The sequence below is a fragment of the Gambusia affinis genome, linkage group LG10 (assembly GCF_019740435.1).
Source record: "Gambusia affinis linkage group LG10, SWU_Gaff_1.0, whole genome shotgun sequence".
Lineage (NCBI taxonomy): Eukaryota > Metazoa > Chordata > Actinopteri > Cyprinodontiformes > Poeciliidae > Gambusia > Gambusia affinis.
In genome coordinates, this window is record NC_057877.1 from 4896817 (window position 1) to 4923871 (window position 27055).

Genomic DNA, 27055 nt, shown 5'->3' on the forward strand with positions numbered 1-27055 from the left:
TTATTCCAAGTGCACAAAGATATTTGCACTAGAAACTAGACCAAACATCCTTGACAAGACTTTGTGTTTTTGCAGTGTACATATGACACTATTGGTTAGTTTACTACCATATGAGTGCAATTTAATGTTTATATAAATCAATTTAAGTAAGATTTTGTGTTTTTGCAGTGATATGGATAACAGCGACGTATTGGTTTAATTAAAGATACATCATCTCAAATTCCAGAGCACAAAGACATATACCTGCATCAAAGTTTTCACTTTAAATTTTCTCGATTTGTTGATTTTTTGTTTGTTTGTTTGTTTTTAGTGGCTTTCTATAATCCTCACATATAGAAAATGTCATGTAACAATTGTAGGAGAGAGAAGAACAAACAGCCGAAGAGTGTAAAGTAAAACAATCACAAAACAGAAAAGAAACGATCATGTTGAGAGAGCAGAGCTTCTTCGACAAAAGACGCCAAACGTGTCCTTGTGGTTGCTACAGTAACCACCTCCGAGTGTTTGGCAGGGGATAAGTCATCTCCTCTGCCGGAACAGAGCAGATGCACTTCAATCTCTAGCATCTGATGAGCGATGTCCGCATCATCAGACGACTCTCAGCAGCGCTGAGGACCCTTCAGCTGTAGAGTTCAACCTGAGAGCGTTTCGTAGTCATCACAGGCATCTTAAAAATGTCTCTCCCCCCCGACGTGGCTAATGTTTGTTATGTAGATCTGACACAGGTCTGACCTCTGTGCATTTTTTTTAAAGGGCCAGTATCATGTAAAATTGACATCTTTTTTAAACTCCACTTCATGTTTATACATGTTTAATCTCACTGCCTTTTTTAAAAAAGTTTAAATTTGATTCAAAAAAGGTTTCACTTCACTTCAGGCTAAAAATAATTCTCAATGTTCTTGAAATTGTGATAAATACATGTCTACAATTAATGAGAACATTGATTATTAGGATTAATTGTTATTTTAAGATCAAATGTTTCTCTAAAATGTTTGCGTGTGAGTTTATTTTCACCTTTTCTTTGATTCCTGTTTCCCTGGTTTAAACAAATAAGAGTGAGTAAATTCCTGAGGTCTAGTCAAATACTCCTATTTCAAGTGTATGAAGCCAGGAAGTTTTAAAAACACTGGACAGGCATCGAAACCTTTGCAAAGCTCCGCATCATGAGGCCTTTAAGACGTTTACGTTTACTGAAATCGCCTCCTTGCAGTCAGAAAGTCTCCGGTTTCTTTCTTGCCTGTTTAGTTTGCCTGTGTGTGCCTGAGTGCTCTCCTCTTTCTTGGATGCTCATCATATAATCAGTGATTAGAAAACACCTGTACATGAGTGTGTAAAAGGTGGTCATTTGATGACCCTCGTACCTCTGTGTTGGCCATGTGACGAGCTGGCGAGCCGCACCGAGCCGAATAAAGCCGAACGAATAAATGAATTTAGACAATGCAATGAAAACCGAGCGAGCAGATTAGTTATATTATTGGGTTAATTTTCATAGGAACAAAAGCTGCTGGCTGTGTTGTTTACTTGCTGCCTGAATAAGGCTTCCTTTTGGCTTCCCGCCTCAGGGAGCTTTGCCTTGGTGCCTCTCGGTCCTCTCAGATCAGCAGCCGCAACCAAATCCGCTCTACACTGAAAAAAAAAACAACAACAACAACAATAAAACGTTTCTCTGAAACAACTTAAGAAAAAAAAAACAGTCAATACAGTTAATCTTATTAGCAATAATTCTGATTTATGATTCTGAAATCAGGTTATTTGAATCAGAAATGTAGCTGGAGCAAAACAAATAAAATTGTCGGTCAAAAAATTTTGTCATTTTTTAAAAAGTTGATAAAAAAAAATTAATGTTTTCAGTGTATGAATGCTTTTCGTTATAATCCATCCATCCATCCATTTTCTGAACACTCTTCGTCCCTAATGGGGTCAGGAGGGTTGCTGGTGTCTATCTCCAGCTGCGTCCCGGGCGAGAGGCGGGGTCACCCTGGACAGGTCGCCAGTCTGTCGCAGCCTACTATGTTATATGGAACAAAATACCTGTTGCTGTTTTTATTCCCACTCAAGCTCACAATCACACAGTTTAAAACAATGTAAACGCCTTTCAAAGGGCTTCCAACAATATCTTCCAACTGGTGTTATGTGCTCAGATCTAATTTGATTTGTCTTGATTAGATTATATTCAAGCACATGAGTAACACTTAATTTAATTATGGCCAAACTGAATCAGAGTACTTTGTGGTGAACATTTTTCTTCGCAAGAGCTTTGCAAACTAGAAGGGTGCCAATCCTGTGGTTTGCTCGTGTTTTGTTTGAGAACGCAGAGCAAAAATCTTTCTTTTTCATAAGACCTAGTTGCCTCACAAAAGATCTCTTTTACTAAACACTTGGCTTTAAATAATCTGCTTTGCTGTATTCTACAATAGAACAAGAACAAACCGAGTGAGGGACAGTTTTTACAAAAGGACTGTAACCCTGAGAAACACTTTGTGACACTATGTGACGTCATGCTAGATTGTGTATAGCATGTCTATTTATTTATTTATTGTTTGATATTATTGTGCAAAGGAGAAAACTGTGGCCCAATCTTGTTGCGCTTGTGTGCACAGTAAAGAAAAGTACAATGACAATAAAGATGCTACGCTGCGTTGCGCTGCGCTACTTTAGAATAGAAATAACCTTTTGTGGGTGAATTCAGGTGCACCAACTGACAGGCAAGTCAATGAAATGCAGATTCACCCAAGGATGAAAATATAAACAGGAAGTAAGATTAACATACTGTACAATAAGGACAAAGAAATACACTTATTAAAAATAACTCAAAGGAATGTGCACATGAGTAGGATCATTTAAAGAATGTACAAAAGTGTATGTACATTTGTTCATATAAAGGCAACAACAGACTATTTATAAGAAAACCTGCAAACAGAGACTTATTAGGTTTGTCTGGAGTAGTGATGGTCATAGTGTGATAGCTGCTAGGAGGAAGGATCTGTGGTAACGCTCATTTGTCCACTTAGGATGCAGCAGTTTGTCACTGAAGGAGCTCCATAGATTAGCAACAGCTTCATGCATGGAGTAGGACATACAGTTCATCAGTGTGATGTTACCCTGAGTCCTTGTGTCTCCTAACATCTGCACTGAATTGCTGGGTCAGCTAAGGACAGAGCCGGCCTTCCTGATGAGCTCATCTGACCTTCTTTCCTCACATATTTGGTGTTTCATGAGCAAAGTGTGACTTACAAGACAAACTTAAAAATAAAAAATGAAGCTAAAGCAGAAAAAAAAAATGTCCTCAGCAGCCAAAGACAACATGAAAACCCCAAACGTGCGCTTTCGTTGCAAATTCACATGTAAGCTAATGTGTGAGGAACAACTGTACTATGGAAAAGCTAGGATTGAAGATGCTGTGAGGGCTCTCTGGCTTTTAGCAGGAACGCCAAGATGCTCTCATAAGATCACTGTACCTGAGGGCTACTGGCTAATTCACTCCCTGACTGAAATAAAATAGATCACACTTAAAAACAAGAAACTTATTTTAAACCTACTCTAAGTAGGGATTAATCTAAATGATATCACAGTACTCTTTTCATTCAGTTTGTGATAACCGTAGTTATAAAAACCTTTCAAATTTCTGTTTTTTTCTTTTGATCAAATCAAAATAAAGGAGACGATCTCTGATGGAGTTTCTCGGCTGAAAACATCAAAGTGCCGATCGCAGGGAGCATACAGCGTGTGTCCCACGGCGTACTCTATGTAATATTAACACAAAAGGCAAAAGGTTCTATTGCTTTAAGCGAGGGGGCATTAGCTGGCTGAAATAGGTACTCAAGTCTAATCTGGGATTAGCTTGGCAGCGCCGTATATTGCCAAGGGATTTCTCTTTAACCTTATGCCTGCGCCGACCAGCAGCAGGCGGTTGGACGGCATAACGGCTCTATAACGAGACCCATGATGTTTTCTTTTAGAAGTACCGTAAATACTTCACACGAAATACCTCATCATATGTTGACATACCCATTTGTGGAGTGGTCTTCACAAAACCCTGATGTCAAGTCCATGGAGAGTTTGTGGGAAGAGCTGAAAAGGTGTGTGAGAGAATTAAGGCCCCCTAAACTTTAGTCATTTATGTCATAATCTTTACACAGTGAATATAAAATAGACTACAAACGTGAAAAGCCTCCGGTTTCAGATTTAGATTTAGACTGATCCAAATAAAACAATGTTGCAAAGCGTCACAGTGGACCGTCGGTGGAGAACCACATTCATGTCTTTAAAGAGTGGCCCAGTCAAAGTCAAGACTTGAAATGTGAAAACGTTTGAGGGATGTAAATATTTTAGTGAGGGACTGAATGTTACCAATTAAATGAGGGTCACAAGAGAAAATGGTAAATATTGTTGGAGGCTATTAGCGTAAAACTGAAATAGACACATTACAGCAGTTCAACGATCCGGTAAAGACGTCTGGGACGACTGTGGAGCCTCTGGAGACGACGACGACGCAAACAGGAATTTCACATAATGAGACGGTCAAAGAAAAACAGAGCGTCTTCAGTCAGAGGCTTCTTCAAATTCTATGTAATACAGACTGCTACAGGAGATCTTTCTGTCCCACAGCCGTCACCATCTACAATAACTCCTGGAAGAATCTTGAGTAATTTGAGTTCCAGGATTTCGATTGGGTCAATAAAGTTGTTGTTTTTTTTTTTTTTTTGCTTGAATTTGAAAATTACTGCATTCATTTTCTTATGATTACATTTTTAAGCTTCCTGTAGTCATGCTGATTCAGACACCCTAAAAGACAGATTCAAATCCAGCTGCAAGCTGTTAACGTGATCTTACCATGTAAACATTTGGAACTAGATGTTTGTTTGTTTGTTTTTGCAATCCTGTTGTCAGAGAAGGCCGTGGTCATGGCAGGTGCAGCGGCTGTCCAGGACTCCTCCCCCTTTGTCTGTTCCTCTGGAGCTCCGTCTGCACAGACCTGCAGAGCTCCTGGATCTAATTATGGACAGCCTTCAGTTATTTTTGTGGTGACTGTGCACCGGGGACTACTCTACAGGAATACCTCGCTTGGATCCAACAAATCACCAACAAAGACGTAGTAAAGAAAAGAAAAAGAAAGAAAAATCCCATTTTCATTTGGGAAGATGGAACTATGTAAAAGAAATGAGAGGATTGTGGATACTGGGGCCAGAATGTCAGCGTGAGGAATCATCAAACAAGTGAGTAACAAGTTCACTGGGATTGTTTTGCTGTAAAAGGGAATATTAATGGTTAGATTTAGACTTAGAGTTAGATTTATTGTCACAGCACAACAAAATGTCGTTGCTTGGCTACAAGAGGACACATGCATTGTTAATTAAAAAAGTCCTGTGTGCATATATATATATATATATATATATATATATATATATATATATATATATATACAATTTCTTATATTATATATATATATATATATATATATATATATATATAGATATATATATATGTATATATATATATATATATATATATATATATATATCTATATATCTATATATATATATATATATATATATATATATATATATATATATATATATATATATATATATATATATATATATATATATATATATATATATATATATATATAGATATATATATATATATATATATAGATATAGATATAGATATAGATATAGATATAGATATAAAGACTGTTGAATCCTTGTATGGCTGCAGAATAGTAAAGTAATATTGTTTGCTTTAGATTTGCATATCATGTCCGGTAATAACAAAGCCAAACCCATCTGTTCAAAATAGCTAATAATGCATAATATGTCCTTTTAGTGAGTTCTTCTGCTATTTTACATTGTCTGATTTTATATTGTTCCTCTGTAACGTGTCCCTGAGAACTTAGAAAAGTTCAATACCAGTACTACCATTATTTATATTATTATTATTATTATTATTATTATTATTATTATTGTTATTATTGTTATTATTGTTATTATTGTTATTATAAATATGTGTACAGTAAAGTTTTTTTTTGAGTATTTTCTCATCCTTCAAATTCAGTTAAACAAATCAGTAAATTTGCGTCAAATTGCAGGAAATGACAGGACTATGTCATCTCCTGACGCTCAGCTTGAGAATAAGATTTTCGACTCAAAAAAATATTCAAACCACAGCGAAGTGACACTGAGTGACCTTTGCTCTCTCGCTGCGGCGCATTAACGTAAACAAGCGAGCCAACAGAGTTGCCGCGTGTTATATGAGTGATGCTACTCATATTTACGGCGCAGACGCCGCTGACTTCACCCCCCGTCACCCTTCAAACACTTAGCTTTTTGGCAATGCTCTCAGTGTGATTGAATTTACTGGGGGTAGCTTAACTCCTCGGTATTAGCTGTAATCTACATGAGTGCACGTGTTACAACCACTGGTTTTACCCAGAGATCAGCGAGTCATCACCTGGACAGAGACAAGATGACACGTTCTAGTAAAAACACGACACGATCAGGACATCCGTACATTTTAAGACTCTGGTGTGAATCTCTGCGCAACATGTAAAAATTGGACCTTTTTCTTCCCCAGATCAGGCCGTCTCTGCAGGCTGCTGGGACTCTCAGCCACTTACTGCTGTACTTGCTCTCTAAGCTGCGTTCTAATAGACTTAACCTGCTGTATACAACACTAAACTCAGCCACTGCATGCTACCTGTAAGCCATAGCTTATTTTGAAAGCCGGCTGGGTGGGTTCATCAAAAGACGACACTGATCTTGTTTCGTGTTCACGGAACAAGAAGTACTTTTAGGTGGCACTTTCACACAGATGTCGGGACCCAGCCAACACATTTACACCTTCTATTAATTAATTAATGCACAACGTTTCAGTCTGACTGAGCGTGTGCGTGTGTGTGTGTTTGTTACGCACAGGCGGCTACAACGAGATGGCAAAAGTGTGCAGTGAAAGCTCCTGTTCAGCAATACATCGGCCGTCCACCAACACATCCGACGATGAACTCGCTGCCATGGAAAATGGGGACAGCAGGTCTGAAAGCCGAATTAGGGAATAAACTCACTTTGCGTTGTGATATTGGAGATCCTTGTCATCATTTTTAGATTCCAAGATCAAATGAATGTCTTTTACCTTATCTGCTGTCTCCCAGGGCCCACTCTCTTCATGAAGACGCCTCCGCGAGAGCCTTGTCTTCAGGGTATCGTAGAAACCCACACAGAGGTGGTGGGGCATTGGCCAGGTGAACGTCTACGCACTTTTACATTCTGAGTGCTAGTAAGTAGGTGTAGAGTGAGAAAAAATAACTTATTTGACTGTCTAGACTTAGATTTACAACACCAGGGACTCATTGTGTTGCATCTGCCGACTCAGTTCTTTGGGTCCAGATCAGCATTTCATTGGTTCCTGATCAATTGAATGGATGACAAGAAAACAGAGGTGTAGGCCAAGACTTCCTGGTTATTTCAGAGATACACCGTAATCTAATAAGTCTTCTGAGAATTTTCCTTGGCAAGCAGAGTTTGCTTTGTTTGCTCTCCAAGTGGATCTTTGCACCAAAAAGGTGCAATGATTTGGTGAAATGATTTGGACCAAATCATTTTTGAAATGATTTGGACTCATTTGTGCCTTCTGGACTCCTAACAGGAAGTAAAGCTGGAAAGCCTAGTATGTCTCTTCCAGCAGGACAAATGTAAATACAACAGTAGCTGCGTTTCAATTACAAATGTGCCAAAACTATAGTCAATACTCCGCTAATGTCAAAAAGCAGCAAGTTCACAATTGAGGTGTTTACATTAAATCTGACGTGAATAAGTTTGTTCACACAATAAGTCCTTAAAAAACATGTCGTACCACCATCCTCCGACTACTTCCTGTCGTCTTCTTCTTTGTGGTGAATGTACCAGCAACACGTGATCAACAACAAGATGCGAAACAAAGTATTTCCATTGCAGTTTCGCAAAATAAACCGATTTCAATCGGGCCAAAAGATCACCTCATCCCAGCGCCAAGACTTTGTATCGCCGTTTTATTGGTTTTTTTTTGTTTCCCTCAAGTGAGTTTATTTTCAAAATGTTAAATTGCGCAGTTGTATGGTCAATGGAGACCCGGCTACTGTAAGCACAGAAGTGCAGCCGGAAAGTGAAAAGCGAAAGTAAATGTGAGGATGTAGTTTGACATGTCAGCCTATCCTTTACCTTCAATGCCTTCCTTTGCTGGACCCCAATTTAAACAGAACCTGTGAGCTAAGAAAGTTCAAATTTCAATCGTGTTAGGAGTCAATAAGGACAAAGACCGGAGAAACTGAAAATACCAATAAAAAGATGTCAGTGAACATTAGGAGTAGGTGGAAGTTTATATAGTCACGATGGATATTAATACATTTATGCATATTTACTTCTGACGATCATCTGGAGGCCCTACACATCGCTTCACCCACCCCTACAAGTACTGAATCAATATCAAGAACTTTTCTTTTGATACATTTGTCATTATATTAGTGACCTCCATCACAACTTGTATTTCCTGTAAGCCAACATGACGAATAATCCATCCATGGCCTAGAGCGATGTCACTTTGTACCGTTTCACCTCCCACTGACCTTTTAGGCTGTCTTACCTCTTCCTCATGCTGCGGGACTGGCTACCTCACAGAGTGGACCCGATAGAGGAGAGGAATGATTCCTTCCTGGAGCGCATCAGAGGCCCGGCCCTTAAAGATGCAACCAGTGGGGAGAGCGACGCCCCGTGCGTGGGCCATAGCGACACACGCAGAAAGAAAAAGTAAGTATGCTGTTGTTTGGTCACTACACAGCGTCTGTTTACAGTATAGTGTCTTTTGAAAAGGCGCTACGTTAAAAAAAAAAATCACTTAGCGAGATAATCGGCCTGGAGAGCCACAGTTTTCAATCAAATGCTCAAGATTAGATTCTACAAACTGGATTTACGCTCTGTTATGATTAAGCTTGCAAAAGCAGCACCTACACAATGGGGACAGGTCAACCAAGGTCCGGGGCCTAGAAACATAATTAATCAATTGTGACATCATACCATAATATATTTTTATTTCTCCAACATTTGAGTAACATTAAATATTGGATGTAACTCATTCAACATTTGATGAGTTGAATGAGTTATGTCCATTTAATGTGAAAGATTAAGAAGAGAGATTTAATCAACACAATGTTTTAATTTTCTTACATCTTTTCAGCTGGCCTCAGTAAACAGAAGGATGTTTTTTAAATCAAGATGTGTAGTGTAACTAGAATTAAAAACTAATTACATTTAGTTTTTAATTCTAAATAAAACCTTACCTAATGTGCATTTTTGCTCAAAAGCACATTAGGTAATTATTAAGTTATACTTAAACAGCTGAGATTAATCATTCTCACCTCCATGTCCGCTTAAAATCCCCTGATGGTCATAAACTGCAAAAAAGTTTCAGTCACCTGTTTTTTTGTTCCCATACCTTTTTGCATTTGAAGAGTCTCCTGTTCTTTGTATTTTTCCTCTATATAAGTATGTAAAATACATTTTGTGAAGCTCTAGCAGACCAAGCACAGCCGCGAGGGGCTTTCCACTTCGGCATTACGATTACATTTTCTAATCTAGATCTATGAAGTAAGGAGAGGAGTGCCATCTAGTGGTTGTAAATACAAATTACAGGCTGCTGTTAAATAAGGCACACTTTAATTTGGCTTAAAATGCCGAACATCCCGGCAAATATAAGACAGTTGGCAACCCTAGTTTTGACCCAGACCATTTCTTAGAACCAAAGATCTGCGTTAAATCTATAGTATGCTAGCAGGTGGTGCTAACAGTGACATTAACTACAAACAAATGATTAAAACAAGAAGGTCCTCCTGAATACCATAAACTGCTTTATTTTGGTCTCAAAGTGTGAGCTTGGTCACATCCGAGTTGAGTTTTTTCTCTACCTGCAAGTTTGAAAAACATGGTGTGATTCGCTGCTTGTTTTCAACCTAGTTTGTGTTAGCAAAACAAGCCGATAACTATGGAAGTGGTCAGGAAAATTGGAGTCAGTGGTGGGAATGTGCAAACAAACCTCTGTGCATCCAGTCCACGACAAGAAGTTTTATAAAATGTCCTCTTTGAAAATTGTGATTTAGGATATTTTTTCCTCTCAACCCAAGACTCAGTTTGGGTTTGGACAAGAGGTAGAGAGCAAAAATAAATTAATAAATAAAAAATGTTTGCAAAACATCTAGATTAATGCAGGCAAGGCTTCAATATGTGTTATGTATTTATTCTGAAGGCAAAGAATAAGTAAAGGCAGTCTATTATTTTCATTAAGGTTACTGAAAAATAGGATTCTGACATTTTAATTTTCATTGGCCCTATGCCTCTTCAGCACGTTTTACATTGTCAAATGTTCAAGAAAATAAAATTCAGCACTGATACTGTTAAAAAAATCAACGACTGAAAACAAAAAATTATCTTATATGTTAGTTTGTTGGCTACCTGTAAAGATCTTAAGTTTTTATGTTTAAAAAAATCACTTTCACTTTTAGGTATTTTAGTATCTGGAAATATATCTTGGTAAGATGTATTAAGACAGTTTTATCTGTTTTTCTTTTTCTAAGTCTTTCCAGTAAGTGGCCTCTTGCTGCTTACAACATAAATAACTGCAACAACACAGATGAGTAAGTGTACCCAAGTTTTCAGAAGTAAACATAGATATAATACATTTATTCATTGTAGTATTTGTCGCCTTCCCCTATGTAAGCTAATCCAGTTAGCCAGTAGCAAGAACAAAAACTGTAGCAAGTGTATTTCCCTTCTTCCCGTTCCTTTTACAAGCATCATAAAAATAAAGTCTGATACTAATTATGGTGATAATGACACCTTCCCCTAGACTTATTAACTTTTTCTGTTGCAAGTGGATGTGGGTTTGCAAATTATAGACGGATTTACTTCCATTAGAACTCCAAGCATGCTGCGCCATCTGCTGGGCGATAAGATGACCTACATCTGACCTTGCAACAAAAACCTCAATTCTAAGTTAGTTTTCCTGAAGTTGCTCCCTATGTAGATCAGTAGCTTGCACCTTTCGCGTCCTCCCTCCTCAGAGTCCGTTTTCATCACTGCTAAGACTGAGCTTGTGATCTCTAGCAAAAAAGAGGACAAAAAAGATGAGATTAAGAAAGACGAGAAAAAGGAAGAGGAAAAAAAAGACGATAAGGACGGGGACAAGAAGAAAGAAGAAAATAAAGACGAGAAAAAGGATGAAAAGAAAGACGAGAAGAAAGATGAAAAGAAAGACGAGAAGAAAGATGATAAGAAAGACGATAAAAAGAAAGAGGAACCTCCGTGAGTATTGCGGTACAGACTGTAGGCAGATGCTAGTTCAGCTTGTAATTTGAATTTTAGAGAGAAAAATCTATTTTCTCTGTAATGTTTTTCATATTGCCATTATTAAGTACCACGTTGTTTTCAGGAAAGAAATCTGGATTATGGATCCATCTGCGGACCAGTACTACAAATGGCTGAGTGTCATTGCAGGCCCAGTATTTTATAACCTGATCATGATTGTAACAAGGTACTGTCTTGTTAGTACTACTATTATTTTCCTGAATACAAAAATTTCTTTGCTGATTTTTCTGACTTTTTCTAGGGCCTCCTTTAATGAGCTCCAATCTTCGTATACCAAACTCTGGATAGTCTTGGACTATATCTCAGACATCATCTACTACATGGACACATTTGTCAGATCGAGAACAGGTCCAAATTCTGGAAATGTTTAATGAAAGAAATGTTGTTTTTTTATGCAACTTAATCTTCACTCTATGATGTGGGCTGGTCTCTTATTTTGTGCTTTACTTCTCTTAGGTTACCTTGAACAAGGACTGTTGGTAAAAGATGCCAAAAAACTGAGAGCTAAATACAGAACGACATCTCAGTTCAAATATGACATGATTTCAATGATACCCACAGACCTGCTGTTTCTGCAGTATGGATTTGACAATCCAGAGTTTCGTTTCAATCGTCTTTGCAAAATCCAGAGGCTCTTTGAGTTCTTTGAGCGCACCGAGACGAGAACCAGCTTCCCGAACATGTTTCGAATCAGCAATCTCGTGCTTTACATCCTCACCATCATCCACTGGAATGCTTGTGTTTTCTTTTCCATTTCAAAAAGCATTGGCTTTGGATCTGACACGTGGGTCTATCCCAATATCAGTCACCCAGAGTACGGTCGCTTGGCACGAAAGTACATCTACTCCCTATACTGGTCAACACTCACCCTCACCACCATCGGAGAAACCCCAGCACCAGTAAAAGACATTGAATTCCTCTTTGTCATTGGGGACTTTCTCACCGGTGTGCTAATCTTTGCTAGTATCGTCGGTAACGTTGGTGCCATGATCTCCAACATGAATGCCTCTCGTGCCGAGTTTCAGGCGAAGATCGACTCCATAAAGCAGTACATGCAGTTTCGAAAAGTCACCAGAGATTTGGAGGCCAGAGTGATCAAATGGTTTGACTATCTTTGGACTGAAAAGAAGACCTGCGACGAGAAAGAAGTTTTGAAAACTCTCCCGGACAAGCTTAAGGCGGAGATAGCCATCAACGTCCATTTGGATACGCTAAAGAAAGTGCGAATTTTCCAGGACTGCGAAGCTGGTCTGTTGATCGAGTTGGTGCTCAAGCTGCAGCCACAGGTGTTCAGTCCTGGAGATTACATCTGTAAGAAAGGGGATATTGGCAGGGAGATGTACATCATAAAGGAAGGGAAGCTGGCAGTGGTGGCTGATGACGGAGTCACTCAGTTTGTGGTGCTCAGCGACGGGGCGTACTTTGGTGAAATCAGCATCTTAGGCATCAAGGGGAGTAAAGCTGGTAACCGACGAACAGCCAACATCCGAAGTGTGGGTTACTCTGATCTCTTCGCCTTGTCCAAAGACGACCTGATGGAGGCGCTTACCGAGTATCCAGAGGCCAAGAAAGCTCTGGAGGAAAAGGGCAAAGCCATCCTAATGAAAGACAACCTAATCGACGAGGTGGTCGCAAATGCAGGTGCGGACCCCAAAGATCTGGACGAGAAGATCGTGAAACTGCAGGGCAACCTGGATGTGATGCAGACCAAGTTTGCTCAGCTGATGGCAGAGTTTACCTCCACCCAGGCACGGCTGAAGCAGAGGGTCACTCAGATGGAGGGAAAAGTGAAATCCATAAAACCGGAGGACCTCGCCGAAGTGGTGGCTGACACAGACAAAAAGGTCCAGTGAAAAAAAAATAAACATTACTGGAGAACTTTGAAAGTGATTCTCTTTTATTTCATATAAATGCCCACATTTTTAACTATTTATACGTCGTGTTTATTATCATCACATTATGTGTCAAACTGTGTACAGTGAATGCAGAGAGTCTCTTTTTGTGCTTTCTGACTAACAGCTGCTTTTGTCGTCTTGAAACAATTTGAGTGTGTTGAGCGGAAGCACTTGTTTATGCCAAAAATTGGCTTTTCATAGCCTTAGGATGACTTTTATTTTTCCCTCTGATAAGAATTCAGATTATTCAGGTAAATGTATTGCTCTTCTTAAGCTGCATTGTTTACTGTATAAAAATTTCAACATTTTAAAAAGCCAGGAGTGTTTATATGTTACTGTCAGCATACTCTTACAAATATGAATGTTATATGCAAATAAAATGCTCACATTAAATAACTTTTTTGTCCATGTGTGGAAAAAAAAAAATCAAACTTTCTTTGAAAACAGATCATATTCAACTAATTTCTGATGGGTAGTAACTAGCTGCTTATGACTATTACTGTCTTTACAATCCCTGCCTTACTTTACAATTCCAGCCTCTTTAAATGCTAGGAATCGAAAATAATTGTTCAATTAGCAACAAGATGCAACTGCTGAACGCTGTAAATTCTCATACGGCATCTATTGCTTGACCTGAGAAATGAATTTTAATGTTGGTGTTTCTAGATTGCTTTAAACCATCCACCTAAGTAATATCACACTGGTTCCTATCCAGCTAAAATTGTTGGTCTATGAAAAAATCATGCTACATGGGTATAAACATTAGAAAATGAAATGCATTTCAGGAAACATTGAGTCCTACCACATTTTGTAATGTTGAACGTCACTTTTTGAACAGTGTACCGTTTTGTCACAGTGCACTGTTTACTCAATAGAGTCAAAGTGACCATTTTGTTTTATTTATTTATTTTGGCAATTTTTAATCATGAACTAACCAGCAGGGGATGCTTTGAGTGGCCCATGTGCTCAAATAGCTAATAGCTACATTAACCAGAAAGTAGGTTGAGCTGTTGTCAGTTGTAGCCAGTTCAAAACTCCAGGATGTGAATCTTCAGAGTAACATGACACTGCGTAATATCACTGCTGAGATATTAGCATTCGCCCAACGTCCTGGCACAAAAAAAGAAATCTGTGACTTAGTTAGTAATCAAATGCCACAGTTATTTTCAAACCATGCAAACACAGGAATTTACAACAAAACTACAATTTCTCACCTTTATTTACCTTGCATATTGGAGAGTTTACAGAAGGGTTTTCACATTTTCTGCAAATTCTTTACATACCTGAGATACTTGGCCAAATCAAACACTTATTGTGGCTGTTTCCCTTAAACAGGCCTTGCACATTTGGCAAGTGTGCAAATCAGTTACTCATAGGAAACAAGCCAAGAGAGGCTTTTTTAAAAGATCTCACACACTAAACCAATTGCTAAGTAATCTTAAAGGGGCGGCATTATGTACTTTCCAGGCACATGGCGCCATTTTATAGCATAATCGAGTAACTACGTTACTGTCAGTTGTTATAAAAATGCTGCATATATCATACATGACTTTGACTTTGCAATTAAATCCTTGATATTGGGCCTCTGTCTCTTTAAGAAGCTCCTGTTCTTTTTGAAACTCAGCCTTCAGGAAGTCATCACAACATCTCTCCATTAAGCTGCTTACAGCCGTCCATAGGAGCGTTGCAAGTAGTTTGCCACTAGTCTGGAGGAGCTGAAAGGAGTGGAAAATGTGGCGTTAGGTGAGAACAAGTGTTTATGCACCCACAACGGTTGCCATGGGAGATTCAAGGATTACTCAAACAAGCGTTAAAGAAAAAGCAACACTCCAGGTGTGTTTTTGATGAGGGAGTAACATTATAACATGATGTAAAGCTAAAACAAAAAGCCAATTTTACACAACACTGCCCCTTTAAAACACTTAGCCAACACCATCACATCAGGATCACAGCAAACGATATTTAGTCCATTTCCGCTACAGGAGGCACGGCACAGAGGTTTCAATCATAAAATGAACTGAAGATCAGTGAGCAGGTAATATAAAAGGCTTCTTCACCTCAGTCTACTGAACTGACAATCGCAGCCAAGGAGCACCGTCAGGCCCAGTGAGGACTAAATACTGCTACATTTCCAAAAACGTCAGAGGCATCAGAAGTCAAACTAACATCATAAATAAACTTTATGTTCTACACGTAAGCGCACTTTCACAGTTTCACAAACGGGTTTTCGCCTTTTCAGGACCAGAACACGTGGGGATGGGAGAAGGCTGAACTTTTTTTGGGATTTCTAATGCAGACGTAAGTGACAAGGTTACAAAGCAAGTGAGCGCTCAGCGTGGAAGGCCAACAGTGGAGTTTGTCTGTGAGAGACTGATTAGGCACAGAATTATCATTGCAGCATTTTGTTTGTTGTCGTTTTTTGGTGGCATTCCCTTTTTTGTTGTTGTTGTTGTTTCTTTCCCGCACAGACAGAAAACTCTCTTTGGAAATCCATTACAGCATTCCAAAACCTTTGGCGTAAGTGATGGCCTTGAGGAGTCTCTCTTTCAGTTTGTCCTTGGAGGAGTATTCAGGGAGCAGCAGGGCGTTGAAGCAGGTGTGGGAGGTTGGTAGCCTGCAACGAACCGCAAGAAACCCCCCCCCCCGACAAACAAACAAACAAAAAAACACGTTTATTTCAGATGAGTGAAATAAATAGAATTTCAATTCAACGGGATGCTTCCTGGACCAGCTGTACCTGTCTGAATCGGAGCCGTTCTTCGCGATGATCATCTTTAGTTTACCGAGACCGCCTACTGGAGCTCTGTCTGTTCCTGTGGTGAACTGGAGAAAAAGTCGCTTCTGCTCCTCTCCGAAAGAGTGGATGGTTTCCCAGAAGTCTCTGCAGCCAAAAAGAAACATTAATCCAGGATTCCTTTGCATTCCGCATGTAAAAAAAAAAAAAAGAAAGGAAAAAAAACAGAAGAAGATATTTCTAGACCGAAGTTTTCAAAGTTCAGTCTAGAACTGAACTTTGAAAGTTCTAGACTTTCAAAGTTCATAAGCTTATGGCCATAAAGTGAAACTTAGCCATAAAGCTAAGCTTCACTTTGGCTTTATGGCATACACTTCCACTTTAATATGGAACCTGGAGGAATTAGAAACTAGAAGGAAAGGAGGAAACTAGAGCGGACAGAAGAAACAAAGGACATAATGAAAGAAGAAGTAGAAGGTTCCAATATTTTGGCGACACATGGAATAAAGTCTGGCAATACAAATATTTCTTCATACTTATCCAGTATGGTTCATACTGCATATGAACCGGATTCACTTTATAACAGTGGTTCCCAAAGATTTTCTGGGCCCACCTATATATTAAAATAAAATCCCCCCCACAAAAAAATAAAAAAAATTTAAAAAATCAACTGGGCACACACATCATTCAACCAGACATAAACCTACACACACATATTTTGTTTTCAAACTCCACTGAAGTTTATTTGACACTTCAGGTTGCAACAAAACAAACGACAAAGGATCTTTACAGTGAGACACTTTAGAGGAACAGTTTCTTTTTTCATTCATCCATACTGCTTCTTCCCCACTGCAATGGCACTGCGGCCCCTCTAGGGGGCGCGCCCCACACTTTGGGAACCACTGCCTTGAATCATAAATTTACCAGCTGAAACATCAAGCCAAAGACAATCATTCTTGAGAGGAATATCAGTGACTAACACTGGAGGTTGACTTTGAAAAACATCTTGCACCCTTATTAAAAAAAACAACTGTCCACACTAGAAATATCTTGATGTGGTTTCCCCCCCCAAAATTAGAAAATAATCTCATTCTGTTGAGAAAATGAACCCCCTGGTCTCAGTGTGACGCTCAGGAGGACAACGGCAAATGACGGTCGGACGGGGGACCGTCAGACCGTCAGTTCACGAAACAATATCTGAATGTTATCAGAAAACATTGTTATATTCTTACTCAAAAGCTCCCATTAGTACAAAAGGCTAAGAAAGAAGACAAAGTTTTCATAATTTCTTGTTTTTTCAGTCTCTCCAATAAAACCACCTTAAAACATTTATGGCTGAGATAAAAGTTAAAGACAGTGAATGGACTTACTTGATAATTTGACTGTCCTTAGTGTAGCCTCCGTCATATTCTGTTGTCTTTTCAAGGGCTTCAAAGTCAAGTTTCTAAGGAAAAAGGAGATAACTTATATTATCAGTTCTTAATACTTTTTAATCTTTTCTTAAACTATGAGATTAAAGGATGCAGTTTTGTAAGAGGAAAGTTTGTCCATTATTGCCAAATACTTAGAAAACAAAGACTTGTCTGGAAAGTTAATCAATAACTTTTCTCTTCCATACTAGAGTTTATGACCTTCCCAGGAGCAGGAGCTGAGGGTAAAACCACTGTGGAAATTCTTACAGCGACTTACAAACGTTCACATCCATTTTCAATATTTCTTCGTAGTATCACCTGAAAACCAACCCCATAAACGCGCACAATCCACGTAGCCACTGTGGCTCTCAGTCCAGCTATATAAAAGGCTTTTATAGCCACAAATGTTACATAACATTTTGAAAAAAGATGATTTATAATTATCACTTTGGATAAATATTTGTTATTTTTATAGAAACACTATTTTATTTAAGTTTTCCGGGTTTAAAGTAAAGAAAAAAAAAGCTTTTGCAAAAGAGAGCATAGGTACCTCTTCTTTTGTGGAAATTTAATGCAGTTGTTCCTTGAAAAACTGCTAATGTGGCGAAATGTGGACAAGGAGGTGTGAATACTTTTGCTTGATGGTGTCAAATTAAAAGCGTTTAAGATTTGCTTCCAAACCTAATTTTATGAAGAAAAAGAAAACACTCGCTAAGTTTTTATTTAATTTCTAGGCATTAGATTTTCTAAATTGCATAAAACTAGTCACAAAATGAGGTATTTTGTTTTCTACTTAGGTTCAGTTCATTGCAAAATTAAAAATGGAGGTTGCTGATTTATTTTTTTTTATTTTTTTTTCCTCACCCTGCTCCCACAGATCAGAAGCTCGACTTCCTCCGGTCTAAACAAGTATTTGAGCGGCGACTCGTTTGTGACCATCAGGAAACCTTTCTTAAAGGCTTTGAATTGGCTCTCCACACTTTTGTTCAGGATGTAGTCTGCATACAGATGAACAAATTCCTGTGTATTACACACACACACACACACACACACACACACACACACGCACATGCACACAGAGAAAGAACAACATTTTTAAAAAGTTCAAACATTTCATTGTAGTTTCGCTGTTTTCTTTCTTGAAATGACAAGTTGGTGGGGGGTTGTTGTCCTGGATACTGACCAGGATGTTCAGCTGAGCTTGTGTGTCATTTCATTTAGTTCTTATTCCTGTTTTTGTAATTGTGAAACACACCTAAGTCAAAGGAGGAACCAGCATGTTCTATATCTGTGTAACTAGACGTAACACCAGTGTCTTTGGAATAGAAAATACTTCATTCTTAAAGCTTTAAGTCAGGATTTAGATCTGGGAATAATGTTACAACCAAACTGAATCTGTAGGATTTATGTCTTTAAAGTCTGGTCTGATAATAGACCAGACTTTTCTGGTCTATTATCTTTTCAGACTCTATGGCAATGATGCCCCAGTTAAAAAAAATTTATTCAACCTGCATAAAATTAGGAATTTACATCATGGGGATTTCTAAACTGAGGCTTACATCCTTATATATAAAATGTAAAAGAAGTGTTGGCCACAATCACAGTGACGTTGGGAAACAGCTCACCTGTCTGTTCTCCTTGGTAACGGGGATCCGGTCCCCCTTCTCCTTCAGGTCATACAGTACGGGGTTTCCAAAAAGATCCATGTGCGATATTTGGAAGGTGAGCATCATGTCCTCCTCCAGGCTGCCGCTGTACTCCAGCACTTCCTTCAGACTCTGGTGGAGAACCTGGCGCAGCAGAAGCATGAGACCTGAAGGGCTACTCTAGATCTGAAACTAGAAAAGAACTGCATTTTCTCTTCAGAGGGATAATTCACATTTTTTAATCAGAAAACTCCTGAAATTTTCAGACTCAAATTCCAGACTTCCATGCCTTTTACATTAGCTTTCCCTGATATTCTTACATAAATAATCAGGCTTTAAATATCGAACCTGGGAAAACAGAAACTGTAAGGAAGGAAGTAGGAAAGAAATAAGAAAAAGAAAGAAAGAAGGAAGGATGGAAGCAATGAAGGAAGTAAGGAAGCAAGGAAAGAAGGAAAGGTGGACGAAAGGAAAAACCAGAAGTAGGATTCAAGGACGAAGAGAAGGTAGGGAGGAAGGAATGACACAAGGAGTGAATAGAGGAAGAATAGAAGGAAGGAAAGAGGAGAAAAGAAATGAAGGAAGGAAAGGGAGAGAGAAAGGAAGGACACAAGGATGGAATGAAGGAAAGAAGAAGGGTGAAAAAGATATGAAACAAAGAAAAGGAAAGACAGCAAGAGCAGAAGGACACAACGTCAAGTAAGAATAAATATTGGATACAAGGAAGGAAGAAAGGGAAGCTTCCAGACTGTACAGGAACCCTGCCGGTAAAATGTTAACACATCCACATGAACATGTAGCATCATAGAAAAAGTTAGTGTACTGGATGTGAGTCTGACAGATCCAGGAAGGTCCCTTTCTTGCCCATCAGCTTCCTGTAGACGACCATGGGGAAATGAACGTCCAGGATGCAGTTGTTGTAAATGGCGAGCCCCAGAACGATCCCAATAAGCGTGTACTGCGCTTCGTTCTCCAACGAGGACGAGTTAAACCAGAAAAGCTTGGTGTCGTCGTCGTAGGTGAACATTCCTGTTAGGAAAGTCATTTACAAGCAAGTGAATGGAAGTTTTTGATGATTTCTACAACGTGAACAAAACTCAACGGTTGCAAAAGGCATGCATTAAGCCAGGGGTCTCAAACTCCAGTCCTCGAGGGCCGCAGTCCTGCAGTTTTTAGATGTGCCACAGGTATAAAACACTGGAATGAAATGGCTTAATTACCTCCACCTTGTGTAGACCAGTTCTCCAGAGCCTTAATTATTCTATTCAGGTGTGCTGCAGCAGAGGCACATCTAAAAGTTGCAAGACTGCGGCCCTCGAGGACTGGAGTTTGAGACCCCTGCATTAAGCTTTTAATACAAAACATTATTTCAAGTCTAACCTATGTCCAGATTAAAGATTTCCTCCAAAACCAATTGGAAGAACTCTTTCGACACCCCTCCTTCGTCTACGCCTTGTTCGTCCTCGAACTCAACATACAGCTGCTTCTTCAGGTCTGACGGGTTCTCCATGGAAATCATCTCCAGCTGCGAGAAAAAAAATGTTACCATGCAGTCACTCACTGGGACCGCTCCAACCATGTTGCATACAACGCAAACCAACACCTCCAACGCTCTGAGACTCACTCTGATGAGGGCGTCGTCGATGATGTGGTCTCGGCGTACTTTGAGCTTCAAATAGGGGTTTGGCTGCTGGCCCTGCGCCATGCTGTAGAGTGCGGTGAGGCGCCTCTCGCTGTACATCCGGATCCTGTTGTCGTAATACAGACCCTGGCTCTTGGTGATGACGCTGAGGATGAAGGGGCAGCTCTGAAAGGAAAACTTGGTTTCCGCGTTGACTTTGAAGAAGGTAAAATCTTTGTCCATTTCAATCACTTCGTTCACCGATTCATTGACAAAATCCTCAAATGGGATGAGGGGTTTGACGCCGTCTACGGGACGGACGCCCAGCTCCTTCTCCAGAGGTTCGACCCGCGGGCCCTTCTTGTAGAGCCGCTCTTCGCCCAGCAGCTCGTGCAGCGTCAGTTCGTCTGACTCGCCGTCTTCGTCGTCCTCCTCGTTGTGCTCGACGTCCACCTCCCCGCCGAGGATGCTTGCGTAGAAGACAACCCTCAAGCACTTGGTGGCAGCCACCACCGTCTCGTCGTCGTTTATCAGGTTTTCCGCGCCATATTCATTACTAACGACTGTGAAGGTGATGAGCTGCTGGAAGGTCTCCATCATACGGCGGACGTGCGGAAGGCCGAACGTCGACCACAGCTTGGACAGGCAAGCGAGGGCGGTGAGCGGCAGCTTGCTCATCGCCTTGCAGAACAGAGGTAACGCCACCTCAAGGTACTCCGGGCTGTGAAGGTTGCTGTTCTCCATCACTATGATGAAAATATTCAGATAATCTGGGTTTGCTTCGTACACATCAAGATATTCCAAGTCAAGTTCCACGTTTGGAGTGAGGTAAATTATGGCGTTCACCAGGGCAGACTCCACCTGGTCGACGGACAGGAGTTTGTCGTAGACCCTCCGAACTGCGTCAATGTCTACTGAAGACTCAAAGGAGTTGGGGATTCCGTTTGGAGTTTCATCGGGCGGGGAAGCAGAGGAAGAGAGCTTCTTCTCTGACGACTGATCGCTCTGTTTCTCTTCGTCTTTCGATTCAAGAGAATTGAGGGTTTTGGCGGCGGCACTTGGTTCTTCCTTCCGGAAACTCTTTATGAGAGCGTCTGCGTTGGAGAATATCCTGCCAACGACGTGGACGAGAGCAGAGTAGTTCCCTTCTTCCTCGCAGACACTCAATATCCTACACACGGTGTGCTCTGTGAGGTAGTGAACATCTGCAATCAGAAACCAAACCATTGAAACCAACTTAAACCCCCATCTGCGACAATCCATAGTCCGATTTGAAAGTACCTGAGAATTCCTCGGTGCTCATCTCACGCCTCAGCCGAGAGTTTTCGTCAGACTCGACAGAGGGGTAATAGTCACAGAGTTTGGCATTAACCTTGAACAGTTCCAGCGCTTTAGCAGCTGCCGCGTTGTTGCCCAGAGGTTGAGAAGTAGAACAAGAGGCACAAAACTCATTGGTGCAGTTGCTATTTCCACAGCCCTCAGTCAACTGTCGGAAGTAGCGTTCAATTAACCGCTTTGCAGTCGCTCTGTTCCTGTGAGAAACAGATAAGCAAGGAATAATTATTTACAATATGAGCAATGGACGGGTTTCAAACATGATCATCCTCCTTGAATGTGCTAAATTTTGACAACCTCAGTGTGTTTCATTTGAGTTGTATGTAACAGAACACTATGTATTGACTGTGAAGACGGAGAAAAATAAGACATTTTGTTTTTTTATTTGTTTTTAAAGATGACCTTAAAAAACACCTGCATTTGCATTCAGTCAGAAATTTTTACCAATTCTTCTTTGTAAAATAGCTCAAACTCCGTAAGACCAAACGGAGACCATCAGTTAAGTTCTAACACAACTTTTAATTGAATTATGTCTGGACTTTGACTAGGCTATTCTGACACATACTAAACTATTCTATGTAGGTCTGGCTAGATTTTATGTAGGGGATCTCAAATGCATCATTTTCCTTCCACTTTACAGTTATGCACTACTTTGTGCTGGTCTGAGAGAAAAAGTGGAAAAGGTCAATGTACTTTTCAACGTACAATTCAAACAAGCACAACTATTTCCATCTGCATGATTTATCGCTTTTCTCTTTTCTCTCTTTCAGCCAAAAACTGGATGACAGACATCTTCAGTCTGGTGTTTTGGACAATTTTGTTTACAGAGACTTCATAATACATTTCATTTGTTGCTTCTGTTGTTCTGTTTATTCATTATGGATATTTAAAATGTCTTCCAGTTCCAGTGTTAAATGTTCATTAGAATTTTAAGTTTAATGAGATTTGAGAGTGTGTTGTTGCTTTATTATGACATGACCGTTATATTTCTTGAAAATGCTCTGAAAAAAACAACAATATTACCGTCTATCACAATAACGTCTGGGAGAATTTATCATCCAGCAAACTGTGTTATAGTGACAGGCTTATAATTTAAACACACAAAACAAAGGCTTTGTTGTAGGCAGGGATCACCATAACATTCTCACAGTAAACTAGGAATAAATATAGTACTGTTTTTTATGGTCTTAAGGTATGTATTTGTATCTGCAGCTTACCAGATAGGGGTCAGAGCATTACCTTAATAAAATTTAAGAAAGGTTTTTGTGGTTTCAAATCTGTATTTCTGTAAAACCATTGTCTTTCTCACTTTCTCATAAGAGAAACGTAGGAGGAAGTTAATATTTCCTGATTAAATAAAGTGAAATACCAGTTAGAAACAAATACCCTGTCCATTCAGCATTATATGAATGACGAGAAGACATGTCTATTAGAAACAAACAAAAAAATTGTTGATCCAAGTCAGAGGAGACTTACATTCGGCTGGATTCAGACGCCTGTCTACAGGCCGGAGGACAGTCAGCTGAAAGAATGACGAGCAAAAGTATAAATTCCTATTATTTGATGCACATATTTCAAAATATATTTACTCCCCCCTAAGTTTACTGACTACTTTTTCTCCATTGAAACCTGAAGATTTGATGTGCTAATCTGTAGAGCAGCAGCAGCCATACAAGCCATATTTACAGCAGATAGAAGATTCATAGCCCTTTAATGATGCATATTAATATCCCATATGTTCCCTAAAGGTGCAGGGTAAGTAGTTTTTGCCCTTACAGTGTTTCAGCTGCCAAAGAGGACAAGAAAGCATCAGCCAGGTCCCACTAATTAAATGTGAATGATAATGTAGACCTGTGTGCGTTTAACACAATGTCAAAAAAACCCAAAACATCAGCAGTGACTTTATTTTGTTTTTTACACTTCCTGCCCCCCAAAAACATCCACTTGGATTTAACTTAGCAAACAGGTACAGGAACCTCCTACAGGGACGATTGCTGCATGACCGATTATTTGTCAGCTGGCAACATGTTATTCAACCCCAACTGATGCAATAAGCAGCTTCTTGTTTCTGAAACAACTGTGTCGAAAGACACATCCTTGTGTTTATGGGAAAGGGTTTAAATCCATGGCCTTCATCAAGCAGAGAAGATATCTAAAGAGATTGGAGAAATGATTAAAACTTTAGCCTGTTCCCTGCTAAAAACTGGAAGGAAAGCGGGGAACCATCGTCTTGAAGGAGCAAATGTGGTTGGAGTCTGGCTCAATGGAAGGAGCTCATGTGGTCTTGATGAGTCCAGATCTACGCTGTTCCAGAGTGATGGAGGCCTGAGGGTAAGAAGAAAGGCAGATGAAGAGATGCTCCCATCATGCTTAGTTTCTACTGTATCAGCCTGTGATGGCGGTGCTGTGATCTGGAGTAGCTGCAGTCGGTCAGGTTCAGGTTCAGCGACGTTGTGCGCCCAAAGAGTGAGGTCGGCTGACAACCTGAGCGATCGGGGTGATCATTGAGGTTGTTCCAATGATTTTTTTTTTCTTTTTCTTCCCAGCATCAATACAACATCTGGGTGAAAAATTTATGCACCACTGGCTGGAAATAAATCTTGTGACATTGCAGAAGCCAATCAAAATGACACAATAGCGAATGTCGTAATCAAAGCTGAGGCGGTCCACTGAAATATTAGAGTACTATTATATTAGGTAATTCTTCAGTGAGAATGTTTATTCCAAATGTGGAAAACATCTTCTCACCAGTGGACGTCTCAACACATTTATCCTAATGTCACACTGCGCATTGCCAGGAGAAACTGCAAAAACAAAAAATACAACAACAAAACAAAACAAAACAAAACAAAACACACGCACATAAAAACATGAGCTCCCTCTCAATGTCCCTTGGGCAGATGAGACCTAAGTAGAAAAGATTGGCAAAACTGAACAACACAATGAAACCAAATCACTGCATATTAGTCCAACAGTTGAAACCTGAAGCGAAACTGGGTTATCAACAGAACCAGCAGAACCATAGGAGAAGATGCTGCAATCTTTCCCTTGAAGTCCAGACCTCAAGTCAACTGAAATACAGCGTGTAAGGCACAAACTGATGCCTGCAAGCCTCAACCAATTCAGCCAGCGTTAAAAATAAGACTGGGTCCGAAGGATGAAGCCAACCCCATTAGAAGAAACTGGTGAAGGTATTGAAGCTGAGGGTGATTCTACAAGAATGTACATCTGAAGAATAAAATGTTTATTGCATTAGCACTAAATGTGTGAATAATGCTGTGACGTGAAGGGATTTAATTGGCAAGGACATTTCACAGCAAAATGATTACATGTATTCTCTCTAATAGGGACAAAATACCCTTAGGTATTAAGTTACATAGGTCCGAATGGACACAAAAAAAACAATCATAGGGAAGATAACAGGTTACACATGATATATAAATTACCTAGGTGTAAAATCCTGGTTATAAATGAGCTGTTAACCTTTAGAGCTGGTGAACAGCAGCCTGCCTAAAATCAAAAGACGGGCAGAGTTGAAAATTACAACAACTAACAGAAGAAGAAGAGACAAGTAAAGTTTCTCACCACACTTTAAAAGGAAGTACAGCTTTGTTTCTATTACAGGCACTTCTATTCCAGCGACGCAAACCTAAACGAAGGAAACAACACATGACTTTAGTTTCTGCTCCAAACAAGAGCCACCTGCCGAACTTCTCTTGCTATCACAATTGAATAACTCCGTCTTAGCGCAACCAACCTGTGATTTGACAGATAGCTGAGCGTATGTCAGTGACTGTGCAAAAAAAAAAAAAAAAAAAAACTAATCTCGAAAAAAATCTCTCGTGTGACAGACTGACAGCTCCGTGTGCTCGCGTTTCAGTGGCTCCGTCTCAAGAAAATTACTTGTGTTTTTTGCACGCGTGTTCACGGCTCGGGTGCGCCAGCGTCAGAAAGAGGACTTATGTTCCGTGTTTAAGTCGGAGTGTAGCGGTTTTCACTGTCATCTTGTAAACAAGAACGAGCTGTATCCCGGCATGCAGCGCGAGGCTGTCAAACGTCATGTAAGCTCGCTCCTCTCACTTTCACGCGCCACATACACGACTGTGAGGAGTGACGAAAACACACAAAACGCCGCAGGTGAAAGCAGGGCTGAAAGCGGGGCCCTGTGGAGGAATTTAAAGGGCCAGGTACGAAAAGTTTAAAGCGATAGCTTTGATTTATTTGAAGGAGGGAGAGAAGGAACAACTAGGAGACTATACCATCCATTCAATTATTTAAAAAGTGACTTGTGACTTTTTTAAAGAGTGACGCCTATTCTGTTCTTGTTTCAATGCACCACAGATATTTTTCTGATCAAGAAAATAGAAAAACAAATGACAAAAAAAGAAAATAAAAAATAGAAGTACAAACCTTTTTTTTAGTAGGTTAAGACTTATAGACTTAAGATCTCTTGTCTATAAAAGTCAGACTACTTGGTTTATTTCATTTATGTGTGCTTAGTTTAGTGTTAAAATCAAATCAAATTCTATTTGTATAGCACATTTCAGCAGCAAGGCATTTCAAAGTGCTTTACATATATCGGACACAAAAACATAATGCAACATAAAATCAACAATCAAAACACAACATTAAGTCAAGTTCCATCAATAAATTTATAATTGATTACGTTTCAAATACAACTCTAAACAGGTGGGTTTTTAGTTGAGATTTAAAGGAAGTCAGTGTTTCAGCTGTTTTACAGTTTTCTGGAAGCTTGTTCCAGATTTGTGGTGCGTAGAAGCTGAATGCTGCTTCTCCTCGTTTGGTTCTGGTTCTGGGGATGTGGAGCAGACCAGAACCAGAAGACCTAAGAGGTCTGGAAGGTTAATACAATAACAGCAGATCTTTAATGTATTGTGGTGCTAAACCATTCAGTAATTTGTAAACTAGCAACAGTATTTTAAAGTCTATTCTTTGAGCTACAGGTAGCCAATGGAGGGACTTTAAAACTGGTGTTATGTGCTCTATCTTCCTGGTTTTAGT

At 39.6% G+C, this 27055-nt stretch overlaps 2 protein-coding genes across 6 annotated transcripts; one reads left to right on the plus strand and one right to left on the minus strand.

The window, feature by feature from the left end:
* Positions 1-5002: 5002 nt before the first annotated feature.
* On the plus strand, positions 5003-14352 carry cnga3a (cyclic nucleotide gated channel subunit alpha 3a). The gene is made up of 9 exons (XM_044128852.1): positions 5003-5216; positions 6918-7032; positions 7151-7240; positions 8607-8780; positions 10601-10660; positions 11130-11327; positions 11455-11556; positions 11632-11738; positions 11847-14352. The coding sequence occupies exons 2-9, from the start codon at positions 6932-6934 to the stop codon at positions 13241-13243; spliced, it is 2229 nt and encodes a 742-aa protein (XP_043984787.1). The 5' UTR covers positions 5003-5216; positions 6918-6931; the 3' UTR covers positions 13244-14352.
* Positions 14353-14486: 134 nt separating this feature from the next.
* On the minus strand, positions 14487-26152 carry ube3a (ubiquitin protein ligase E3A). Of its 5 annotated transcripts, none has more exons than XM_044128848.1 (13): positions 25791-26152; positions 25619-25682; positions 24257-24358; positions 23510-23555; positions 21980-22230; positions 20702-21903; positions 20458-20602; positions 19901-20106; positions 19057-19221; positions 18296-18451; positions 17390-17463; positions 16023-16166; positions 14487-15899 (listed from the first exon to the last, which is right to left on the minus strand). In XM_044128848.1, coding segments are annotated over exons 4-13 (2466 nt in total). In that variant the 5' UTR covers positions 23512-23555; positions 24257-24358; positions 25619-25682; positions 25791-26152; the 3' UTR covers positions 14487-15778. The 5 variants fall into 5 exon arrangements, with proteins under 5 accessions (XP_043984783.1, XP_043984786.1, XP_043984785.1 ...); XM_044128851.1 differs by lacking the exon at positions 24257-24358 and adding an exon at positions 25480-25543; XM_044128850.1 differs by adding an exon at positions 25480-25543 and having other exon boundaries at positions 23510-24358.
* Between the last annotated feature and the right edge of the window lie 903 nt (positions 26153-27055).